Source organism: Lepidochelys olivacea, assembly GCF_965140295.1.
Source record: "Lepidochelys olivacea isolate rLepOli2 genome assembly, chromosome: 10".
NCBI classification, from domain to species: Eukaryota; Metazoa; Chordata; order Testudines; family Cheloniidae; genus Lepidochelys; species Lepidochelys olivacea.
Genome location: NC_140420.1, coordinates 15,631,629 through 15,652,019, shown reverse-complemented (window position 1 = coordinate 15,652,019; position 20,391 = coordinate 15,631,629). Strand labels below are relative to the sequence as shown.

The 20,391-nt window shown below is 38.7% G+C and overlaps 1 protein-coding gene across 4 annotated transcripts in view; it reads right to left on the bottom strand.

Moving 5' to 3' along the window:
- Positions 1–341: 341 nt before the first annotated feature.
- BAIAP2L1 (BAR/IMD domain containing adaptor protein 2 like 1) overlaps positions 342–20,391 on the bottom strand; it is a 68,810-nt gene continuing 48,760 nt past the window's right edge. For 3 of the 4 annotated variants that reach the window (XM_084640863.1, XM_084640864.1, XM_084640865.1), the window contains 9 exons: positions 19,955–20,092; positions 16,714–16,866; positions 15,986–16,153; positions 15,113–15,230; positions 13,216–13,423; positions 12,784–12,861; positions 11,924–12,089; positions 1,951–1,991; positions 342–850 (listed from right to left, as the gene is read on the bottom strand). In XM_084640863.1, the coding sequence (XP_084496989.1) occupies positions 775–850; positions 1,951–1,991; positions 11,924–12,089; positions 12,784–12,861; positions 13,216–13,423; positions 15,113–15,230; positions 15,986–16,153; positions 16,714–16,866; positions 19,955–20,092 (1,146 nt within the window). In that variant the 3' untranslated portion in view covers positions 342–774. The remainder of the gene's footprint in view (positions 851–1,950; positions 1,992–11,923; positions 12,090–12,783; positions 12,862–13,215; positions 13,424–15,112; positions 15,231–15,985; positions 16,154–16,713; positions 16,867–19,954; positions 20,093–20,391) is intronic. The other variant, XM_084640866.1, reaches the window with a different exon arrangement.

Below are 20,391 nucleotides of genomic sequence, written 5' to 3'. Positions count from 1 at the left end.
TTGAAGGTGTACTGTCTATTTAGGTGTAGGCAACAAAATGTTTACTTATATTACTAGGATAGTACCATACTGCAAATGGGTGTGTTTTTCACACTTTAAATAGTTATTTCATGAGAACAATAATACTCCTTTTTCAGAGTAGAACATTACTGAACTAAAAGTCAGACTTTGTATAATTTTAGTAGCTTTATACTGATACTTCAGATAAATAATTTGCATTTTAACATCAAGCAAAGCATACTACATTTGTCTAAGCTCTTAGAGGATAAATATTTATTTATAACCTAAGGCATCTATCTTAAACAAAACAATGGAATACATAATCATTTTATACAGTCAAACTTATACTCTTATTATTAAGGCAACAGTTGCATTGTTCCTTTTATTAAAAAAATGCAGTTTTTTCTTTTATATATCTACTAAATCATATATGCAGACTTAAACACAAACTTATCTGTGGTATTTTCCATATAACAGAGAGCATTTTGATAAAATATTAAGTATGCAGGTAATTACAGTATTCAAACTTCCCCCAGACTTTCACAACTTTCTTCCTAAAAAAGGCATGTAGTGTAAAATCAAGCCAAAGTTCTCAAACATTTTAACCCAGAGCAATTATCTCATTGAGAATGCAGATGGATTGTTTTAAAATCAGAAATCCACTTCAATATTCTCCTAATGTACACTAGTTACATTTAAATAAACAGCCTTTGTAAATCATATTGCTAAACATAGTGTTTACAGGGAGTAAAAATATTTTCATGAATGATATATTCATCGAATTATTGGTGCTGATCTGTCATTTGTTACTGTTGGTCGGAGTTTCACAGTGGTAAAAGGATTTTCTCCGCTGTGAAAAGAAATATGAAATTACTACAGGTGTGAGGGCAAGACAAGGTGTATGGGTAGCATGACTAAAAAGTAACTCTCATAAGCTACCATTCAGTAAAACACTTAAGTATGTACTTGTGCTTATGTGTTTTACTGAATAGGGATGGATTTAAGTATATGCTTGAGTACTTGGTTGAATGGAGGCTATCGTATGCATGCACTTGTTTCAGGGAGTTATTTGGATTTTTTTCCCCAAGGTTGAATTTTTTAGAAAACACACTAGGAATTAAATGCTGCAGTAAAATGGTATTGTGCAACAATTTAAGACTAAAATTTACATTTCCTTCTCTGCACTGACCCTTACGTGAAGAATGAAATGAGTGTTTCAACTCCAAGACACTTTACAATTATTTTTAACTTAACTAGAATGAAAAATATTTTTATGGGTTCAATTTGAGGACTCTTAACAGAGCAAACTCTTTTTCATCTGTGTAGCCCAAGAAGCTTTCACTTTCTGTATTTGGGACTTTCTTAAAACTGGTTGAAGCAGGAGTGATGTTCTCATTGCTTTTTCTTTCCAATCTTTTGTTTCCTCTGTTTAACCCCAAACTAGGAGCTTGACCCTGCTACCTTTCATGTAAGGGGAAAAATCCCCTTGGCTTCACTGGGGCTAATTCCCCACAGAAGGACCAATCCCCTGTGCCGGGGGAGGGGGGGGTAATATGGCTACACTGCAAAGGTTCTCAGGGTATGTCTACACTACCATTAAAAACCTGTGGCTGGCCTGTGCCAGCTGATGCAGGCTTGTGCTAAGGTGCTGTTTAATTGCAGTGCAGATGTTCAGACTTGTGCTGGAGCCCGGGCTCGAGGACCCTGTTATGTGGGAGGACCCCACAATGTTTTTAATTGCAGTGTAGACTTGCCCTCAGAAGGGATCATCAGCCTGCTCCTAAGTGAAAGCCTGATTTGTAATGTGTGCCATGCTATTTTACTGCTGCCCAGTAGGGGAAACTGCAAAATGGACATCTATTTTCCTTTTAAGATAACGACCAACTATTACTGCATTAGCCTGTTATTTTAACATTTGTTTTATTAAATTATAAGCTGAACAAAACATACCTTAGGAAAGGTGGTTTTATAATGCCATTTATAACCGGTTTCTGCAAAGGAAAAGAGAGGCTATTATCAGTGTTATACAATTTACCACATCAATTCTGAAAATTGTTTAGAAAGATATGCTATCTGCTTGCAGTTGTTTGATAGTCAAGAATAATTTTATATTTAAACAAATTAAGTATTCCCAACATTCACCATTCCACATTATCTGGCTGCACAATGAAATACTCAGTTAACAGGAAGGGACAATAGCAGTTCAAATGCAGAGGGGTACGGAGAAGAAAAAACAGTAAGACCAATGCTTGAATATCAAACTTAGAACATTAAATAAAAAAGTCAAATACATGATGGAGACCCGCAGAGATCTTCACCCTATTACCCTTCTATTGTTTTCAAATGTAAGGTCTGCACGGGTTACCTGCATATTATAGATCAAATCAGGAGTTATAAAAACACATTGGAACAAAAACAATTAATCAAGTAAAAGAAGATTCTAAAATAGGTTGGGAGAAATCTACTGATCTGACAGGTTAAGAATCCCAAGATGCTATATCTATCTATCGCAGCATATTACAATTCATTCCTCTAAATTTATGAGCCTCATTACTTGCAGCAGTCATTAACATAACACACAATTTGTAAAATGCTAGTGATTTCAATAAGACACCAATGCATGACTGGCTGGTCTGGACCTGCTCAGTTGTAAGAATACAAATGCATATTTTAAATGTTATTTCTATAAACAGGATGTAATCGATATATCTGCTTGATACATTGTGAAATCATGTAAAACATAAAGACATCACCCAATTTAACTGCAGGTTTGAAATTAAAAACAGTAGGGCACCAATTCTGATCTGTTTTATAGTGGTTGCACGCTAGTCTATCTGCATTTACTTCAGTGTAGCTACTGCAGAGTTACAATGGATTGAGTTCAAAATCAGACCCTTCCATTACACTTTTGCACTGAAAAAAATATAATTTTTACATGGATCTGTGCTTTCTCTACTATCTGTAGTAGTGTGAGACAATAAAAAGGAATAGCCATATCTTTACCATTTCATTACTATTCGTGGTCACATTTAAATATGAGACAAAAATATTACTGTATGGCTAAAATTATCTGGTACTGTACATTACTTTTCCTCCTGAAATCCATATTCAGTTGTGAAGTTCAGATAATTACCCAAAAGATGGCACTGTTGCACTGCCATAATGTTACTACAATAGTCAGTTTTACAGCTGAGATAAGGAAAGCTATCATAGCGGTGACATTTCAGACACAAATCTGCAATGTTTTCTTGAGGCCATTAAACTTGTTCCCCTTTATACTGCCTATTAGGGAGAAAAATTATACTAAATCAACTGTATAAGTCAATGCATAAATCAGTTCAATAAATTTATACTGTAGAATAAACAATCATGTTGCTTTTAACAGTTGTCAACAGAAGAACGAAAGCAGTTCAAAGATGATGAAAAATTGCCATTACTAATATGAAAAATTACTGTTTTATATTTGAATATACACACACACTTGAATAAAATTATAGGAATACAGGATTGTCAACCAGTCCTCATTTGGTTTACACTAAGCATTTCCTTTGCATGGCTATTCTAGGTGTTTAATTTTTTAAGTATACAACAGTTAGAAAGAAAATTGGTTTGGTAAACAAGGGTCTATAAAACCTTAAACAGTTGTATCAACATAGTTAAATCTAGATGTATGGATTCTGATTTCACCAGTATGGGTGAAAAGGTATTTAGGGATCCATACTCATTTAGGCCCCAATTCAGCAAGGTACTTAGGCATATAACTAACTTTCTGTGCATGAGCAGTCCCATTGAAGTCAATGCGATTGCTCACACCCTTGAAGTGTTTAAATACCTTGGTGTATCATAGCCTGAATCATGGGTTGCTTGTTATGAAACAAACACGCCATGCCTCCCCTCCCATCAAAATGAAGTATTTTTAAAACCTGAACTGCTATACTAATCCTTTTAAATGTAATTGTTCTGTAAGGAATCTTTCTGCCCCATGAAGTGAAATATCAGAGGGGTAGCTGTGTTAGTCTGCATCCACAAAAACAATGAGAAGTCTGGTGGCACCTTAAAGACTAACAGATTTATTTGGGCATAAGCTTTCGTGGGTAAAAAACCCACTTCTTCAGATGCATGCAGTGAAAATTACAGATGCAGGCATAAATATACTGACACATGAAGAGAAGGGAGTTACCTTACAACTGGAGAACCAGTGCTGACAAGGCCAATTCAGTCAGGGTGGATGTGGTCCATTCCCAATAACTGAATAGGAGGTGTCAATACCAAGAGAGGGAAAATTGCTTTTGTAGTTTTGTAGTGTAGTTTTACTCACTCACTTAGCCACTCCCAGTCCCTATTCAAGCCCAAATTAATGGTCTTAAATTTGCAAATGAATTGTAGCTCTGCAGTTTCTCTTTGAAGTCTGTTTTTGAATTTTGTTTTGGTTGAAGTATGGCTACTTTTAAATCTGTTATAGAATGTCAAGGGAGATGGAAGTGTTCTCCTACTGGCTTTTGTATGTTACCATTCCTGATGTCTGATTTGTGTCCATTTATTTTTTTACATAGAGACTGTCCGTTTTGGACAATATACATGGCAGAGGGGCATTGCTGGCACATGATGGCATATATCACATTAGTAGATGTTCGGTGAATGAGCCCCTGATGGTGTGGCTTGTGGTTGGGTCCTCTGATGGTGTCACTAGAGTAGATTTGGAGACAGAGTAGGCAACAGGTTTGTTACAGGGATTGGTTCTTGGGTTAGTGTTTCTGTGGTGTGGTGTGTAGTTGCTGGTGAGTAGTTGCTTCAGGTTGGGGGGGCTGTCTGTAAGCGAGCACTGGCTTGCCTCCCAAGGTCTGTGAGAGTTTTCATGAAGTGAAAGTAACTTTCATTGCCTCAGCTTTCAACCAAGAACACAGAAGCAAAACCCCAATACTTAAGCCACTAAGCTATCCACTCTTTGTAAGTCAAAATACTTCAATGAGTTAAACTGTGCTTCAGTATAAATTGCATACCGTTGTATATTGTTCCATTTGAACACTAACTGAATATTGCGGAACATTCTAGATCAGCCTGGTGTTACATGGAGCCAGTTTCTATGGCTTCACAGGGAAAGGGGTTTAAAAAAAAAAACTGCCACAGAAGTGGGAGGGACAGGCAGTAAGTGCTCTCCTTTTCCCTGAATATGTGCAAGCTCCTCAGTGTGAGCTCCACTTGGTCTGAGGTTTTGTGGGTTCTTTTAAGGGAAGGAGTTGGAGTAGGCAAGGGGTATAGAGCAGGCATGACTCTCCACAGCTGGCTTCCCTTCTAATGTAAGTGGCGGTGATTTCTCTCTACAACTCTATCCCTTCTGGAGTAGAAAAGGTTGGGGACAGCAAGTGGGCATTGCAGAAATGTTGCTGCCAGGCCTTAGGGGCACCCCAGACAGAAGTGATGAAGATCACATCCTCAGGAACTGTGGAACTCACTTTTCCCTATGTACATTTAGTATCTACAGAGCTTGCTTGTAGTGCCCCTCTCTCCTTTCTAAGAGGCTATAAACCCATCTTTTCCTCTGAGGGGAGCATGCAGCTCTAACTACCCAAGGGGAACATACCAGAATTTTACAGGTGATTTTGCTCTTCCTCTGGGTTTTTCCATGCAATGACAGCACAGGGGACACTATCGTTATGTTTAGTGATTTTTTAAAAAAAATCACCTAAAATGAATGGTCTCTAAAAGTCACCAGAGGTAAATTAACCATATGAAAAACTACACAGCACAATGCTGCTGAGACAACTTTACTGATGCAATAATTTAACAGAACTACAGTAAGTCACCTCCTTCCCTGTCATGGCAAAGAACTCACTGTACAGCTTGCTTAGCAACTTCCCCTGGGCTAATAAATCTTTTAAACTATTGCAAACGTGATTATCGTCAAAGGACACGTTGATCTAGTAGGACTCACCAGTTAGCCACAGAATAAATGAACCAATATATAATTCTGACATTATATAATTGTTAAGGCTCATTTATTCTTTATCCAAAAATGAAAACTGCAAATGTTTCATAATGTCAATGCTTTGTTCACATCATCATTTTGGAAGTTCCTAGATACTTTGTCAAATCTTTTTTCAAAACTTTCCCAGTATTTTTTTTAACACAGTACTGTACCATATTTGCTTTTTTTTGGGTCTCTGGTGCTTCCTGATTGCATATTTCCAGTTCCAAATGAGGTGTGTGTTGATTGATCAATTCATAATTTTGAGGTTCTACTGTAGTTGATTTACAAATTCACCCAAAGCTAGAATATAAATCTTATTATTTTGGAAATTAATTTTATGGAGTGTAAGAAGTTTTATTCTCACGGGAGCAAGTTACCCTAGAAACCCTGCATGGTAGTGAGGTCATACAGTTCTATGCAATAGAACTAATTACTTATCATTGTAAGTAAGTAAAACCACTTATTGAAGTTTGGCTTCAAACGTAGCTTAGAAAATGGTTTGCTCAGAGCACTCAATGAACAATCTGGATGTACTCTTTTAGTAAGAAGGCGTCAAGTATGTATGGGCCATAGAATTTATGAATGACTTTTCCTCCTTGAAATATATAGCAGCTAGTCACATCTTCTGTTCCAAATAAAGAAAACATCTGGCAGGTCAGCAACAACCAGCAGTGCAAGTATGCCGGTATGCTCTGGTACACCGTACCAGCAAGCTGTTTATAGCTGGTATGGAGTATTGGAAAGACACAGCAGCAGCCCCGCTGGAGAAGAGGGCTGGGGGACAGGGCTGGGAGTTCTGCTCCTTTCCCCGCTGGGAGGGGCAGCAGTGGCAGCCCGGCACTGCTCCGGCGGCTATACCGCCCGCCCCCAGCCTCGCCTCCCCAGCACTATCCTCTGGCGGGGCTGCTGCTGAGCCTGTAGTACACAGATGGAGAGACAGCTCCGTGGAAGGGCAGGGGGTGGGGTTAGGGGTTCTGCTCCTTTCCCCGCTGTGGTTCCTGGGAGAGCCCTGCCCCAGTGCAGCAGGAGGACAGGTAACATGGGATGGATCATGGGGAGGGGACGGGGAAAGCATGGGGGCCCTGGGCTGGGGGTGGGCCGGTGAGTCACACAGAGGGTCACGTGCAGAGGTCACACGCCCTCCTTAGTTGGTGACCCCACCCCATACCAGTAAGAAATGGATTTTACTTGCACCACTGGCAACAGCTGTTTACCACATCTAATAATAAATCCAGAAGCAAACAAAGAAATAGCATAACTGTCTACAGAGTTTAACAACAAATGCACTATGGCTATTGGAAGAACATTTACATGTACAATGTTCGGAGCTGTAGCCATGCTTAAGTGTATAAATTGTTGTTTTGCTCATTGAAGCAGTGGCATTGGAACAATTGATAGTGGGAGTACTGAAAGCCACTGAAGAAAACTAAACCCTGTAGATGATGGAAACCACTTCAAGCCTGGGGGGTGCTGTAGCACCACCATCACTCCTGCATTGAAGGAATGGTCATGCACCCCCAAAAAAGCAATGTTCAGCCCTAAAGGAACATGTAAGCCAGGAGAAAGGAGAAGTAATATTTGGATTTTTTTTTTTAAATAACTAATTCTGTTTCCCAGTCTGAAAATATTTTTGAAATGTAAACATTAAGATTACACTTAAATGCCTTGTGAGAAGTGACATATAAGCAAACAGATAATATGTTCAATTACTGTTTTCTATTTAAGGTTGTAGTTCTGGTGGATAGACTAGGATCTGTCCCCTATTTTATACCCACATAACAAATTAACATTTGAAAATCAATAAATACATAGGTAGGAGAGTCATGCACAAGTGGATATATATCACATTTTAAAATATTTTAAATATATAGGCTTTAAAATTCCCTTTTATTAATTGCATATCATAGGTCAGTATTTTAATGTCAAGATCAGTTTCAGTATGTGTACTGTAATGAGGCACCATTTGTTTTAAATTTTTCCCTTTATAAATCCATAAATACCATATAAAGGTGCTTATTCCAAGGTCTAGGCATCTTTGATACATAAAACACAAACCACATCAGAAAAACAAAACCAGCAGCAAATGCCACCATGTACTGGCAATAATCAGTTAGCCCTTTAACAGCAATTAAAAAAAAAATCCATACTCTCAAAAAAAGCACTATTTTAGACCAAAGACTCCGCTGTTGCTGCCGTGACTATACTGCTATCTCGCTGAGAGCTAGCGCAAGAATGCATACGCAACCGGGGGAATCACTCCCCAGCTCATAGCATAGCCTTTGCAAGAGTCAGACATTTACTTTTCATGGGAAGTATTGAATTATTTATCAAACATTCTCATTTGGTAGTAAATCTTTGAGTTTCTGCATCTGCAAGTGATATATATTTTGGCTTGTCACTACAAGTAATTCTTCTTGTGCATGTATGGATATTCTTGTGGAACTCCAAAGCAAGACAACAGAGGATCAAAGGGAAGCTCACTGCATTGGAAACTATATGCAGTAAGAGAGGACATTTCCAGGAGACCTAGCTAGCTGAACTTCTGGCAAATCTTTAGATTCTTTAAAGGAATCAGTCATATACTGTAGGTCATGTGTTTTATTTAAAAAAAAAATTATCAAAATTTGGATTAGCATGTTATGACAATTAATTCTTCAAAGAAATATTGTTTCTTCCTCAAGGAGAATTCAGATAAATTTTTCCCCTTCTGGGCTTGTCAAACTTCATTATTTCATATGTAAATGCTCCCTCCTTTATTTTATTTTTAAAGGAAATAACCCAACTTTCAGATACGTCATCATAACTTGTATTTATAACTGGTTAACGTGTTTTATTTAAATCTTTTTGCCTGAGTTCATATCTTCAAAATAACACTATAACATTTACTTAGTGTTTATTAAATCATTATTAAAACTAGCATTTACTAGTTCATAAATCTCCAGAAATATTGCTCATTCTCCACTTTTTGAGATACACGTGGACAGAGAACCACAAATATATATATGCAGACACAAATATATAGGCTAATCTATTTTGTCCAATCTAAAAAGGTGCCTACCACCATTATATCTAAGGACTTGCACATATCTAATTATATTAACAGATTAATTAAAAAAGGAGAGAGAGAGAGAGAGAGAGACCTCTTTGATAAAGATTATAGTTTTCTGATGCCACCTGAAAGTCACCGCTCTCAAGTACTATCATGTACATATTATTGATCACTAACTGAATATTTTAATATTAATCAAAAAGATGTAACAAACTTTCAGTTTCTGCTTTTCACTTTCCCAGCAGGATGTTCTGAGACTTCCATATTTCACATTGCCACAGTATGAGATTTACAAGGGCATTCTCATTACTACTATATATGCCAACAGATCACTTAGCAAGCACAAACATGACACCTAAAGTGCTAATTAAATTTACTATAGTTATAAAATATTTAATTCAGTCCTACTAGTTTTTTGTTTATTTCTGGTGCAGTAACTACATGTGAATTCTGTTTAGTTAGTCATTTGTGACAGAATGGTATGCAATATGGAATTTAAAGAAACTCACTCTGGAATTATACACTTATCAAGTCTGGCATCTTACTGTGGTACAGCATCTCAGTTTTAGCAGAGTTTCAACTACTGCCTTATGGACTGTTATATTAAAGCAGATTTTTTCTCCCCAAAGCATGTATTCTGTTTCAGGAATTTTGGAAACAATCTGCGCAAAATCATTTATCAGAGTTAGGTATACAGCAATCAGCATGCATCGTTTGTATTCAGATTTAATGGCTAAACTACCAGGCTTACAAATGAATAGGTAAAAAATGCAGTCCATTCAGTCGTGCGTGTTTGCAGGGTATGGGACTTAATGTGTGTGTCTAAATACTCCCCCTGGCCAGTGTAGCATTATTTTATAGACTATGAGCTATATTCTGCTGTCAGTTATACCCACCCAATACCATTTACTTATATGGGGTTGCACAGATCTTTCTGAAGGCAGAATGTGGCTCATTACTCTCAATTGCTTGGACTATTATAATTTTAAAATGGCGTAAGTGATGAGTTTTCCATCACCTTCCTTGAGATTTTATTCAAGTGTTTAATATCTTCCAGTGCTGGGAAGTTTTTTCAACATTCAGCCTCAATTTCACTTCCAAAAAATCATCATATTATTCCTAGGTATGCGCCTAAACAATTCCTCTCCCTTCTTAACGTTAGCTGAAAGACAAGGACTGAAATGGAAAAAAAGTGGTGTTTCCTAAAAAGGCTTGATCCAGTGTCAACAGAACTAAATAGAAAGCCTCCAACTGACTTCAGTGGCCATTGGATCAGGCCTCCAAGGACACACATTAACTTTGGCATTGTTATTTTTAGGCCTGTCTGCTATTGATTAGCAATTAAAATAAGATGTCAGTTTTTAACGTTTATTACATTGTTATTTTTTGAATGTATTAAAAACAATGGGTCTGTCTGTCTGTCTAATCTATCTATCCTTTTTACACATGCTAAGAAGCATCTCCACTTTCTGAACTGAAATAACAACACAGAATTGTTTACATTAAATGCTTATTTTGTATTAGCAAGAATCTAAATAAAGAGTAACCAATTTGATAAAATGACAGGGATGCATGACAAAGAGAAACTGGGTATGTCTGTTTTAGAGAAAAGTAGATGAACTTGTAAATGTAGATTAGAGGATGTATTGTATAACAACAGTGAAAAGTAAAAATTACTTCAGGTGGTTAAAGGTAGTTTAATAAGAAGTAGCCTGAGCTTCCAAAGGAAAAGGTTTAAATTAGACTTCAGGAAAAATAATTCTTACAGTGGGGACAGTTTGGCAAAAAAAAAAAAAAAAAAATATTTGTTGAGAGCAATTGCTGAGACTTTGACACCAGGGGTGTGTGATGGGGGCAGATGTTGTTAATGTAAGCTGTGGGCTCAATCAGCCTCACCCGGCTACACCTGCAGTGTGCGTGTGGGGTGGGGGGAAATTAAAAAAGCTGAACCTGGCAGATCTCTGGCTTTCTCAACAAGAGAAGCCTGGCTGGAGTCAGGGAGGTGAGTGGGACTGCTGACAGACAGAGCCTCCGTGAAGGAAGGTAGAGCTGCTGCTGGGAGTCCAAGGCTCTTTGGAAGGAAAGTGAAAGGAAGGAAGTCTGCCCAGGATTCTTGGTACTGGTGAAGAGGCCTGCGGGGAGCAGGAAGACTCCTGCTGGGATAGGGATTGCCCTGTCAGGGGGGTAGAGCAAACTCTCCTGCAACAGAACCAGTTGGATGACAGACAGTTCTAACAAGCTCTGCAGTGAGCCTGTGGAAGAGATTTGGAGAGGGAGAAGCTGATACACTTTAATCCTGGGAAGAAGCTATGGCAAAGGCTCTCAACAGGGGAAGAGGGTAGGAAGTGGTCTAGGGATGGAGCAAGGGGTCTGTGTAGTCAGGCTGTGACTGTTTATTAAAAGGCACAGGACTGGAACCCAGGGGAGAAGGAGGGAGGGAGGGAGTGGGACTGTTGTCCCCACTACTAGCCTACTGAAGAAGGTGCACAGGTCAGGACTACTGAAACTTCTGGATACCAGTGGTCAGGGCTAGTGAGTCCAGAGTTGGACTGAAGGCCCAGTGTAAGGCTGATGGACTATTACTTGTTGGACTATTGGTTTATCCCATAAGGCGTGGAAATGTCTGTGATCTGGCTGGAGGGCTGAGTTGCAAGAAGTACCCCACCATGGGACTGCAATGGCTGTCAGCAGGGGGTGCTAAAGGAGGAGTGCTTGCTACACCATGCCCGGACAAAAAAGGTTTGCTGGCTGATGAGGCACATGTATACATGGTGTTCAAGAGTGAACAAGAGTAAACAGTACACTGAGCCTCTGAGGAGTTCAGTCAGATGGCCAGACAAATGATAAGGATGGAAAAGAACAGTTGGACCCATATAATTGATTAAATGTAGTGCCATTTTACTCACAGGAGTTGTGCTTTCTGGTCTGGCCACAGTAGTACCTTTGGAAGAATCTACTCTCATATCTGAAGTTGTGCCTGTTTGCAATGATCCCAGATAATCTGGTGGGGGGAGTACAACACCACCTTTCTCTGCTATATTTATAGAACTGATACTTCTGATTGGTGCAGCGCTAAAAGGAAAAAAAAAGCACATAATAGCTTAATTAAAACAACAACTGATACTGGTTTGGACCCCAGTCCAGCAAAGAACATAAAAACATGTGCCTAGTTTTTAATACACGAGTCGTTCCATTAACTTCGGTGGGACTACTTGCGCTTAAAGTGTTTTAATAGATATGGGTCTTTGGTGAAAGAAGATGGTGTGTAATCAAGGCATATGAGAAAGAACATATAATGTTCGAAAATATGTATAGTATAGATCATATTACTGAACAATAAAACTCTAGGAGAAATTAATTTAAGAAGAAAAAAAGTTTATTAGAAACTGAACACCTCAACAGAATGTGGTGGGTCTTTGTCTAGCCAGCAGAAAAAAGCAGGTTCCTACTGCATTTGGATTATGAGAGAGGAGAAAGGGGGATGGATTTAACTGAGTGGAGCCCAGGGGGAGAACAGGAAGTGACCAGAGTAGACCAACCCATCATGTGCACCAGGGAGGAGAGAGTGGGGAAGACAGGAGGATTTACACCGAGTGCATTCTGGAAGGATTTCTCTCTCTTTCATCAGTCGCCGACAAGCAGCACCCACCCTTCCACCTCTGGGAACAGAGCAGGACTAGGTAACTGGCTGTGTGCATCACTAGGACAAAGAGTTTCTGTAAAGTTTAAAGATCTTTAAGCAGTTCAACAAACCCCATAATATTACCTTCGCACTGGAACATGTACTGTTTCATCACTTGGTTCTTCTAGTAGCTTTGTGTATGATGATGGAAACCATCCTTTCCTGTAAAAAGGGAAAAAATGGACAACCTGATATATTTACTTGAGTATTTATACTTTTAAATTGATAGCACTGTATGGAAGAGCAGGCTCAACAAGGCTGGATGAAGACTTAGCTTTTATGTGTGGCTTTTGGTGATATTGTTTTCAGGGGATTTTGTATATATACTACTTTTTGTATGACAAATTTGCCTCCACAGTAACACTTTCCTGGTTGCTGAACACTTCTCTCAGAATTCCCAATCAATGACAGTGAGCAGGGAAGCAAAAAACGACTTGACAATTTAAATAGACAAAATAGAATAAAATGCATGTGTCCCTCTAATGCTGGAATCAGGTAATACATTGACTGACTTACACTTTAGTAAAGTCATGTTCCCCATAAAGCCATCCATCCTTTTCTTCAGCTATAAGAAGTGTGATGACATCTCCCTGTGCAAAGCTAAGTAATGTCTTGTTAGTTCCAGCAGTATGCGGAAAGATAGTTTTTACTTTCTGCCTTTTCATTATGTTCAGTCCTGTGGCAACAGAAGTTGAATGTGATAAACTGGCATCGTCTGAATTATCTGTTAAAAAAATCAATATAACAATAACCACAGGGTAACCGAGTGAAACAGGTACCTAAAAAGAGAAAAGCAGCAGCACCAAAATTTCCACCAAACAGCACTTCCAAACTGTCTATTGTCCTGTTACAGTAAAATCTTCACAACTGCCATTTGCAAATAATTAACATTACCACAATATTCCTTCTGCTAAGTATAGGAAATACTATGGCTAGTGCAATAACTCTAAATTAGTAAATGTAAAACATGTACAGAATATAATGACCATGACTGGTTTCCTCTAGTGACTGGATGTAGCTAAAGTATACATTGATAAGAAACCTTACATGCTATCATTTCCGGTTCCAGAAGATTTTAACTGTGTTCAGAAATTAAAGGCCTATAAAATCTGACTTTTCAGATGTAACAAGAACTCAGCTTCAGTTGAAGTCAGTGAAAGTTGCAGGTGTTTGACACCACTGAAAAATCAGGCCATTAATGTGATGACAGGGATGTCTCAAATCTTTGTCAATGACATAACTACCATACATAGTAAATGGTTTGTGTGTGTTTGACCAAAGCAGAAGAGCCAAGCATTATTTTGATTATCTTGGAGAATTTTGTGCATTCCTTAACTTAAGCTCTTGCCCTAGGTTTTTTTCTAACAAGCAGAATATAATCTGGAGGTAATGTTTTAACACCACTACAACATACCCTAATCTTGATGGGATTTCCCAAATCTTAATGGGACTTTCCATTTGAGCAGTGAGAAACAATGAAATAGTAGACCCATTTTCCCCTCACACTTGTTTTTCAAAACTACTTTTGGAACCCTTTTTAAACAATGCAATATTTGTTCATTTTTACTACTTGGATGCACTGAAATAATCACTCAGATTAAGAGAGAACAAGCTAAATTAGAATGCTAGCAATTTTCATTTGGCTTTACAAAATGGCACACCAATATGCCAAAAATGCAAAGTGACAGTCATGTGACTGACCAAATACTGTAGTTCATGAGGATGATATTAAAACACTTTCATCAGAGAATCTCAAGAGTTTTACAGCACTGCACTACTATTTTTCACCATTTTATAGTTGGGGAAGTTAAGGCAAAGGAAGGTTAAAGGTGGGATTTCCAAAGACTCTGTTAGCCTAAATCTACTCCCACTGAAGTGAAACATTAAGTGCTTTTGAAAATCCCACTTTGAGTCTTGATCACAATAAATCAGGAAGTAATTGGCAGAGATTGATAGAGCCCTACAAATCTGCGGATATCCACTTTATATCTGCAGATATCTGTATCCAGACCATGTTTGTGGATCATGGATCGGATGTGGATACAAATTTTGTATCTGTACATGGCTCTAGAGAGTACAACAGAATCTAGATCTCTTGACTTGTGCTTTTACCACAAAACATTCTTCCCCCTTCAGTATTTTAATTTTTCTTATTAGACAGCTACCTACTGCAATATCTTTTTACCAAGAATATCACTAAAATTTTGGAAAGACAATTTTTCCTTCCCCTAGGATTTTCCTGCTGGAACTCCAAAGATATATCGTATAGTGACTACTTTGGACAGCAAGACAGCAACACTAATTTTTGCTAGATAGCACAGTATGTCATTTGTATTTATTGTATATCAGTAGCAAAACAAAAGTGAAGCCCATTTTCTATATTAAAATAACATTTCAACAAGTAAAAACTCACCTGCTGAATTACTTAATCTTTCCGAAGGAACCTTTGGAACTGCTGGTGGATCGTTAAACATGTCAACTAAAGGACTAGTAAATGCTCTAACTGTAGGAGCAGGGGGCACTCTTCCAACCTACAGACACAAAGTTTTATTAAGATAATGTTATCATAGTAACAAAATGACAAGGACCTCTTAGATTACTTGCAGCACTGAATTCTAAAAGGTAATAGCCAAATATTCTTAAATTATACAAGCTTCAAATTTTGGAAGGTCCTTAGCTGCCCAACTTCTTTGATTGGAAAAAAATAAATTTGAAAGAGTCCTCTACCACTGGACCCACATGGGTGCAAGGACCTTCCCCCACAGAACCAGTTGCAGGACTGGGGCCTAGTTTCTAACGTAAGTATTCCATTCAGTTACATTCTGGTTGCTATATATTTCATCAGATATATAATCACCATTATCTTTTCAATCATTTGAAAATAGAAACTTAGGTTTCTTTTTAATTCAGAAAAAATACTCTCAAAGTAAATTATAGTACACATAGGTGTCCTCTGTTCCAAGTATATTATGACCGTTGTATGCTACCAATTTAGTTGAGAACTCAAGTGTTTCCAAAAATTATTTTCCCCACAAATAGGGGTCTGAACATGAGAGCCTATGGCTTCTTTTTCCTGGCAACCCAGAATTCACTGGAGTCAATGGGGCTTTGTGAAGATACAAGAATCTACCTGATGCATCTATTTACTGGACTGAGGTTCCAATTTGTAACTCATTCCAGAATCATAATTCTGGTTGTTTGTTATGGCTTTTGAGTCCAAATATTTTTGTACATGAAGAGATCAGGGAAATCAATCCAACCTTGAGAACTTGTAACCAATGCATACCATACTATTTCTCTCCGTCACTGGTGAAGGTTGTGGAGTTCCTGAGATTGGAGTGGAACCAGGCGTCTTCATATCTTCTATCATATTCATAACTTTTTCTGGCACTTTTGTGGCATCACTACACATTTCCTGCCATCCAGGCAACTTGGAGTTAAGTAAATCTGCACACTGTAACCAATAAAAAAAGTTACATAATATGTATGTCTTTTTTGGTTAAAACGTTTGAATTGTAAAGGGGCACATTCTGCCTTTAATTACATTAGTGCAAACTCATTTGAAGTATATGGGGTTGTACGTGTCTCAGCCTAATATAAATAGCCTCTTAGCCTAATATAAATACTCTTGTTAGGGAGTCTTTAGATACAAATTTAAAGTAATGCTATGTGATAGAAATAACTGCCCTACTTCAAGACTGAGATATTGGAATATTTATTCTGTCAATCCATAGATCTTTCAATAATATTTGGTTTCTGGTCATAATTTATTACAACAAGAGGTAATGGATTACTAACCGAAAATACTACATTGAAAACATTTTTCTATTAAATAAATAAAATTTTCATGAGCTACATAATGTATTTTATATTATCTTTATCATTTATGGACCTCATCATACACTAAGGAAATGAGTTTTGTCTCACCTCATTATGCTCTATGAGTTTTACCTCATCTGATTAGGCCCTATGACTGTTTGCATTCATGCTACCTAGATTTCCAGCCACACTGACCTGTTTATGATAGAAGTGCATGTGCTGAGTTAAACTGCAGTGCTTGTCAACCAGAAAACAGAATCTTCTTTTTTCTTCAAGTAGAGCTTCTCTGCAACCTTCAGCAATAAATCTTTGAATATCACTCTGTCGAGAACTCACAGTTTTCAAATACTAAATAATAATAATTAATAAATTAATAATGAATTATGCATAGGCTACTCATGAGCTTGACTTTTCTTACACAACTCTACTTATCTAAGCATATCTTGTTCCTTTGTGGAATTATTTTAAGAAATCTAGTAACCTAAATTCCTGTATGTAAAGGAACATGAAACTTTTGCTTTAAACATCTTTTACATTTCAGATAATTATTTATCCTTAGTATGCCCACCAAAGTAGACAAAATTGACTGTTTGCCAGTAATCCTCCACGTATTAGAAGGCAAAAAAACCAAAATCCATACAGTGCAGTAGCAAAGGGAAAGAACTTCTAGCCTCTACACAGAACTGAAATAGGTCATAAGATTACTTCAGAGTAGCAGAAAGTGAGCAGAACAAATCAATTTGTGTATTTTTTTTTAAACTTCAGATGTTATCTATTATCTGACTTTTTTTTTTTTTTTTTTAAATCCCACAGGTCCTGTCTTTGGGCTCCCATCAATATAGTCCATCAGTGATTCACAAATATTAACAAACTTATCCTCATAAAACCACTGTGAAGTATGGAACTATCACTACCTCAATTTATGGCTGGGGAACTGAGTCACAGACAGATTGAGACCTCACCAAGGTAATCAAGGAAGTCTATGTTGGAGGCGGGAATTAAACTTTGATCTTCTGAATCCCAGTCTAGTACCTTAACCACAAGACAATCCTTCCTCTACTGAATGTAGGTTATTGTACAAATAACTAGAAGCTGTAGCTAAACATTATGTTCAATATACTTGGCTAAAATTTCAACTATTTTATAAAGAAAAAACATTGAAAATAGGAGATAAAGAAAAAAATTAAAAGAATAAGTAACATGAAATGAAGACTGAAGTAAGTGCAAAGAAAACTGCAAATAAACAAGTATTTGTGTATATCTTTTACATACAAAACATTTACATTAAAATTTGTACCATTATTTGAAGCAACAGCACAATCTACGTGTTTACTTTAACAATGTTACTATTTTTTATTTTGCATCAAAATGGCAAGGCTTTTTATAGGATCCTAGGACAGGTACTACTAAGTGATAATATATTATGTTTAGCGTAACACCTTTCAGAATAAAGGTTTCCAAAGCACTTCAAAAACTCCAACTGATAGACCAACTACACACAGGTCTAACTTCACCCACTACTGTTACTACAGGCAACTGTTTTGGTACACAAAGGAGTTACAAAGTTTATCTTTTACAAAGATTACCAGGTGATCTTTAATGAACACAAATAGTCAGTCCTAAGTTTTACATCTCCCCTCGAAGATGGCAGCACGATGTCCCCCAGTAGCATACTGGAACCTCCTGCACCTACTCTGCCACTTGCTGACACCACCTGCTCCATTGGAATTTGTGTAAAGGGGGTGGGGGTTGGAGATAGAATGGCAGAGAGGGAGTTTGTCAGTGGAAGGAAGGGGAGGGGTGTGCGATGAAGTGAGGCGCCACTAGTCCTGATTTTCTGCTGGTAGATGGTCTTCTGCCAACAGCATCACTTAAAGCTGTCCCCCTGCAGCTTTATGTTATGCCAAGGCCAGGCAAAACAGAAGAACGGCCATTCTGGATCAGATCAACGGTCCATTTAGCCCAGTATCCTGTCTTTCGACAGTGGTCAATGCCAGATGCCCCAGAGGGAATGAACAGGTGATCACCAAGTGATCCATCCTGTCGCCTTTCACAGCTTCTGGAACAGAATCAGGGAGCTGTGACTGGCCCTCTGTCAACCCTCCCCGCACCCACCCACCCAGCCCCTCACTGTGTCTGAACTTGCTTTGGCAGAGTGAAGAATTCACCCTTGTATGTACTGGAATACATAATAAGTCACAATTAATTGTGGCTACAGGTAATAGTATTCAGATGTCCTACTATTTGAGGCTGATTATAAATCCAGTAGTCAGAAATCCAAATGCCATTACTACAACCCATAATTAATTGCTAGTACAAAAACAGAAGCTGCTACGTTAAAAACAAAATCCGGGGCTTGATTCTACAAAAGCGTAATGCAATCAGTGGGACTCCATGTAAGGAGTATAGGATTGGACCATAAACCTCAATGTCATTTTTTTTTATTACATATGCTAGTAATCTCCTTAACCCAAAATAACTTGGGAAAAATCAAAAGCAACAATCACTGCTTTGAAGTTCTTCTGTCTAACTGCTGCCAAATAACTAATATAGGAATTATTCTATATGACAGAGGTGGGCAAACTACGGTCTATGGGCCACATCCGGCCCACGGGACCCTCCTGCCTAGCCCCATAGCTCCTGGCCAGGGAGGTTAGTCGCCGGTCCCTCCCCTGCTGTTCCTCCCTCCCCCACAGCCTCAGTTCACTGTGCCGCCGGCGCAAAGCTCTGGGCGGCGGGGCGGCGAGCTCTTGCCGGGCAGTGCAGCTGCAGAGCCTCGGCCTGACCTGGTGCTCTGTGCTGTGCGGTGGAGTGCCGGGCTGGAGTGCCGGGCTGGAGCGCCGCCAGCCACCGGTGCTCCAGGAAGTGCAGTAAGGGGGCAGGGAGCGGTGGGGGGTTGAATAGAGGGCAGGGGAGTTTGGGGTGGTGGTCAGGGGGTGGGGGTGTGGATAGGGGTTGGGACGGTCAGAGAGTGGGCAACAGGGGGGTTGAATGGGGGCAGGGGTCCCGGTGGGGCAGTCAGGAAGGAGAGGAGTTGTTGGATGGGGCGACAGGGGGCAGTCACGGGCGGGGGTTCTGGGGGCGGTCAGGGAACAGTGGGGGTTGGATGGGGCAGGAGTCCCGGGGGGGGCCGTCAGGGGGCGAGAAGCAGGGGGGGTTGGATAGGGGGTGGGGGTCGGGCCTGGCTGTTTGGGGAGGCACCAACCGGCCCTCCATACAGTTTCGGAAACCCAATGTGGCCCTCAGGCCAAAATGCTTGCCCACCCCTGCTATATGATAACTAAATATATTGCAGGCTTAGCAATCGAGGTCAGTTTGCACTAAAGTGGATTCAGGAAAACTTGAACTAACAGCTGTAAGTTTTCTATTGTTGACCAGTTTCCCTAAACTGGATAGAAGAGAAAAGCCAATAAGTAAGAGAAGTGAGTACACTAACCTCAAATTCTTTATTCTCATATTTCATTGCGTTTCTTCCACCTTGACTTTTCCTTTTGATTTTTTTCAGCTCAGCCTGAGATTTTTCCAATGAATCTAACTTGCTTCTGTGTTCTGTTTGGTATCGCTTTAAAGTTGCCTGCAATCAAAGCATTGAAGTATCTTGCAGTGCATGCAACAATACAACTATCAGAGCACTTATGCGGGCAGCTAAGAAATCCACTGTATTGTTATGATGATTAACATTAAAGCTACAAATGTAACAACTATTTTTCTTCATGTTGGAGAATCTAGTTCAAAACAAAATTCCACTGTTAATTCACTCTCAGGTTTTTCATTTACAATTAAAATAAATGAAAAATGTTACAGATTTTTTTTTTAAATTTAGGATGTAGATAATATTCTCTAATATATAGTTGTACATTACAAAATAACTTA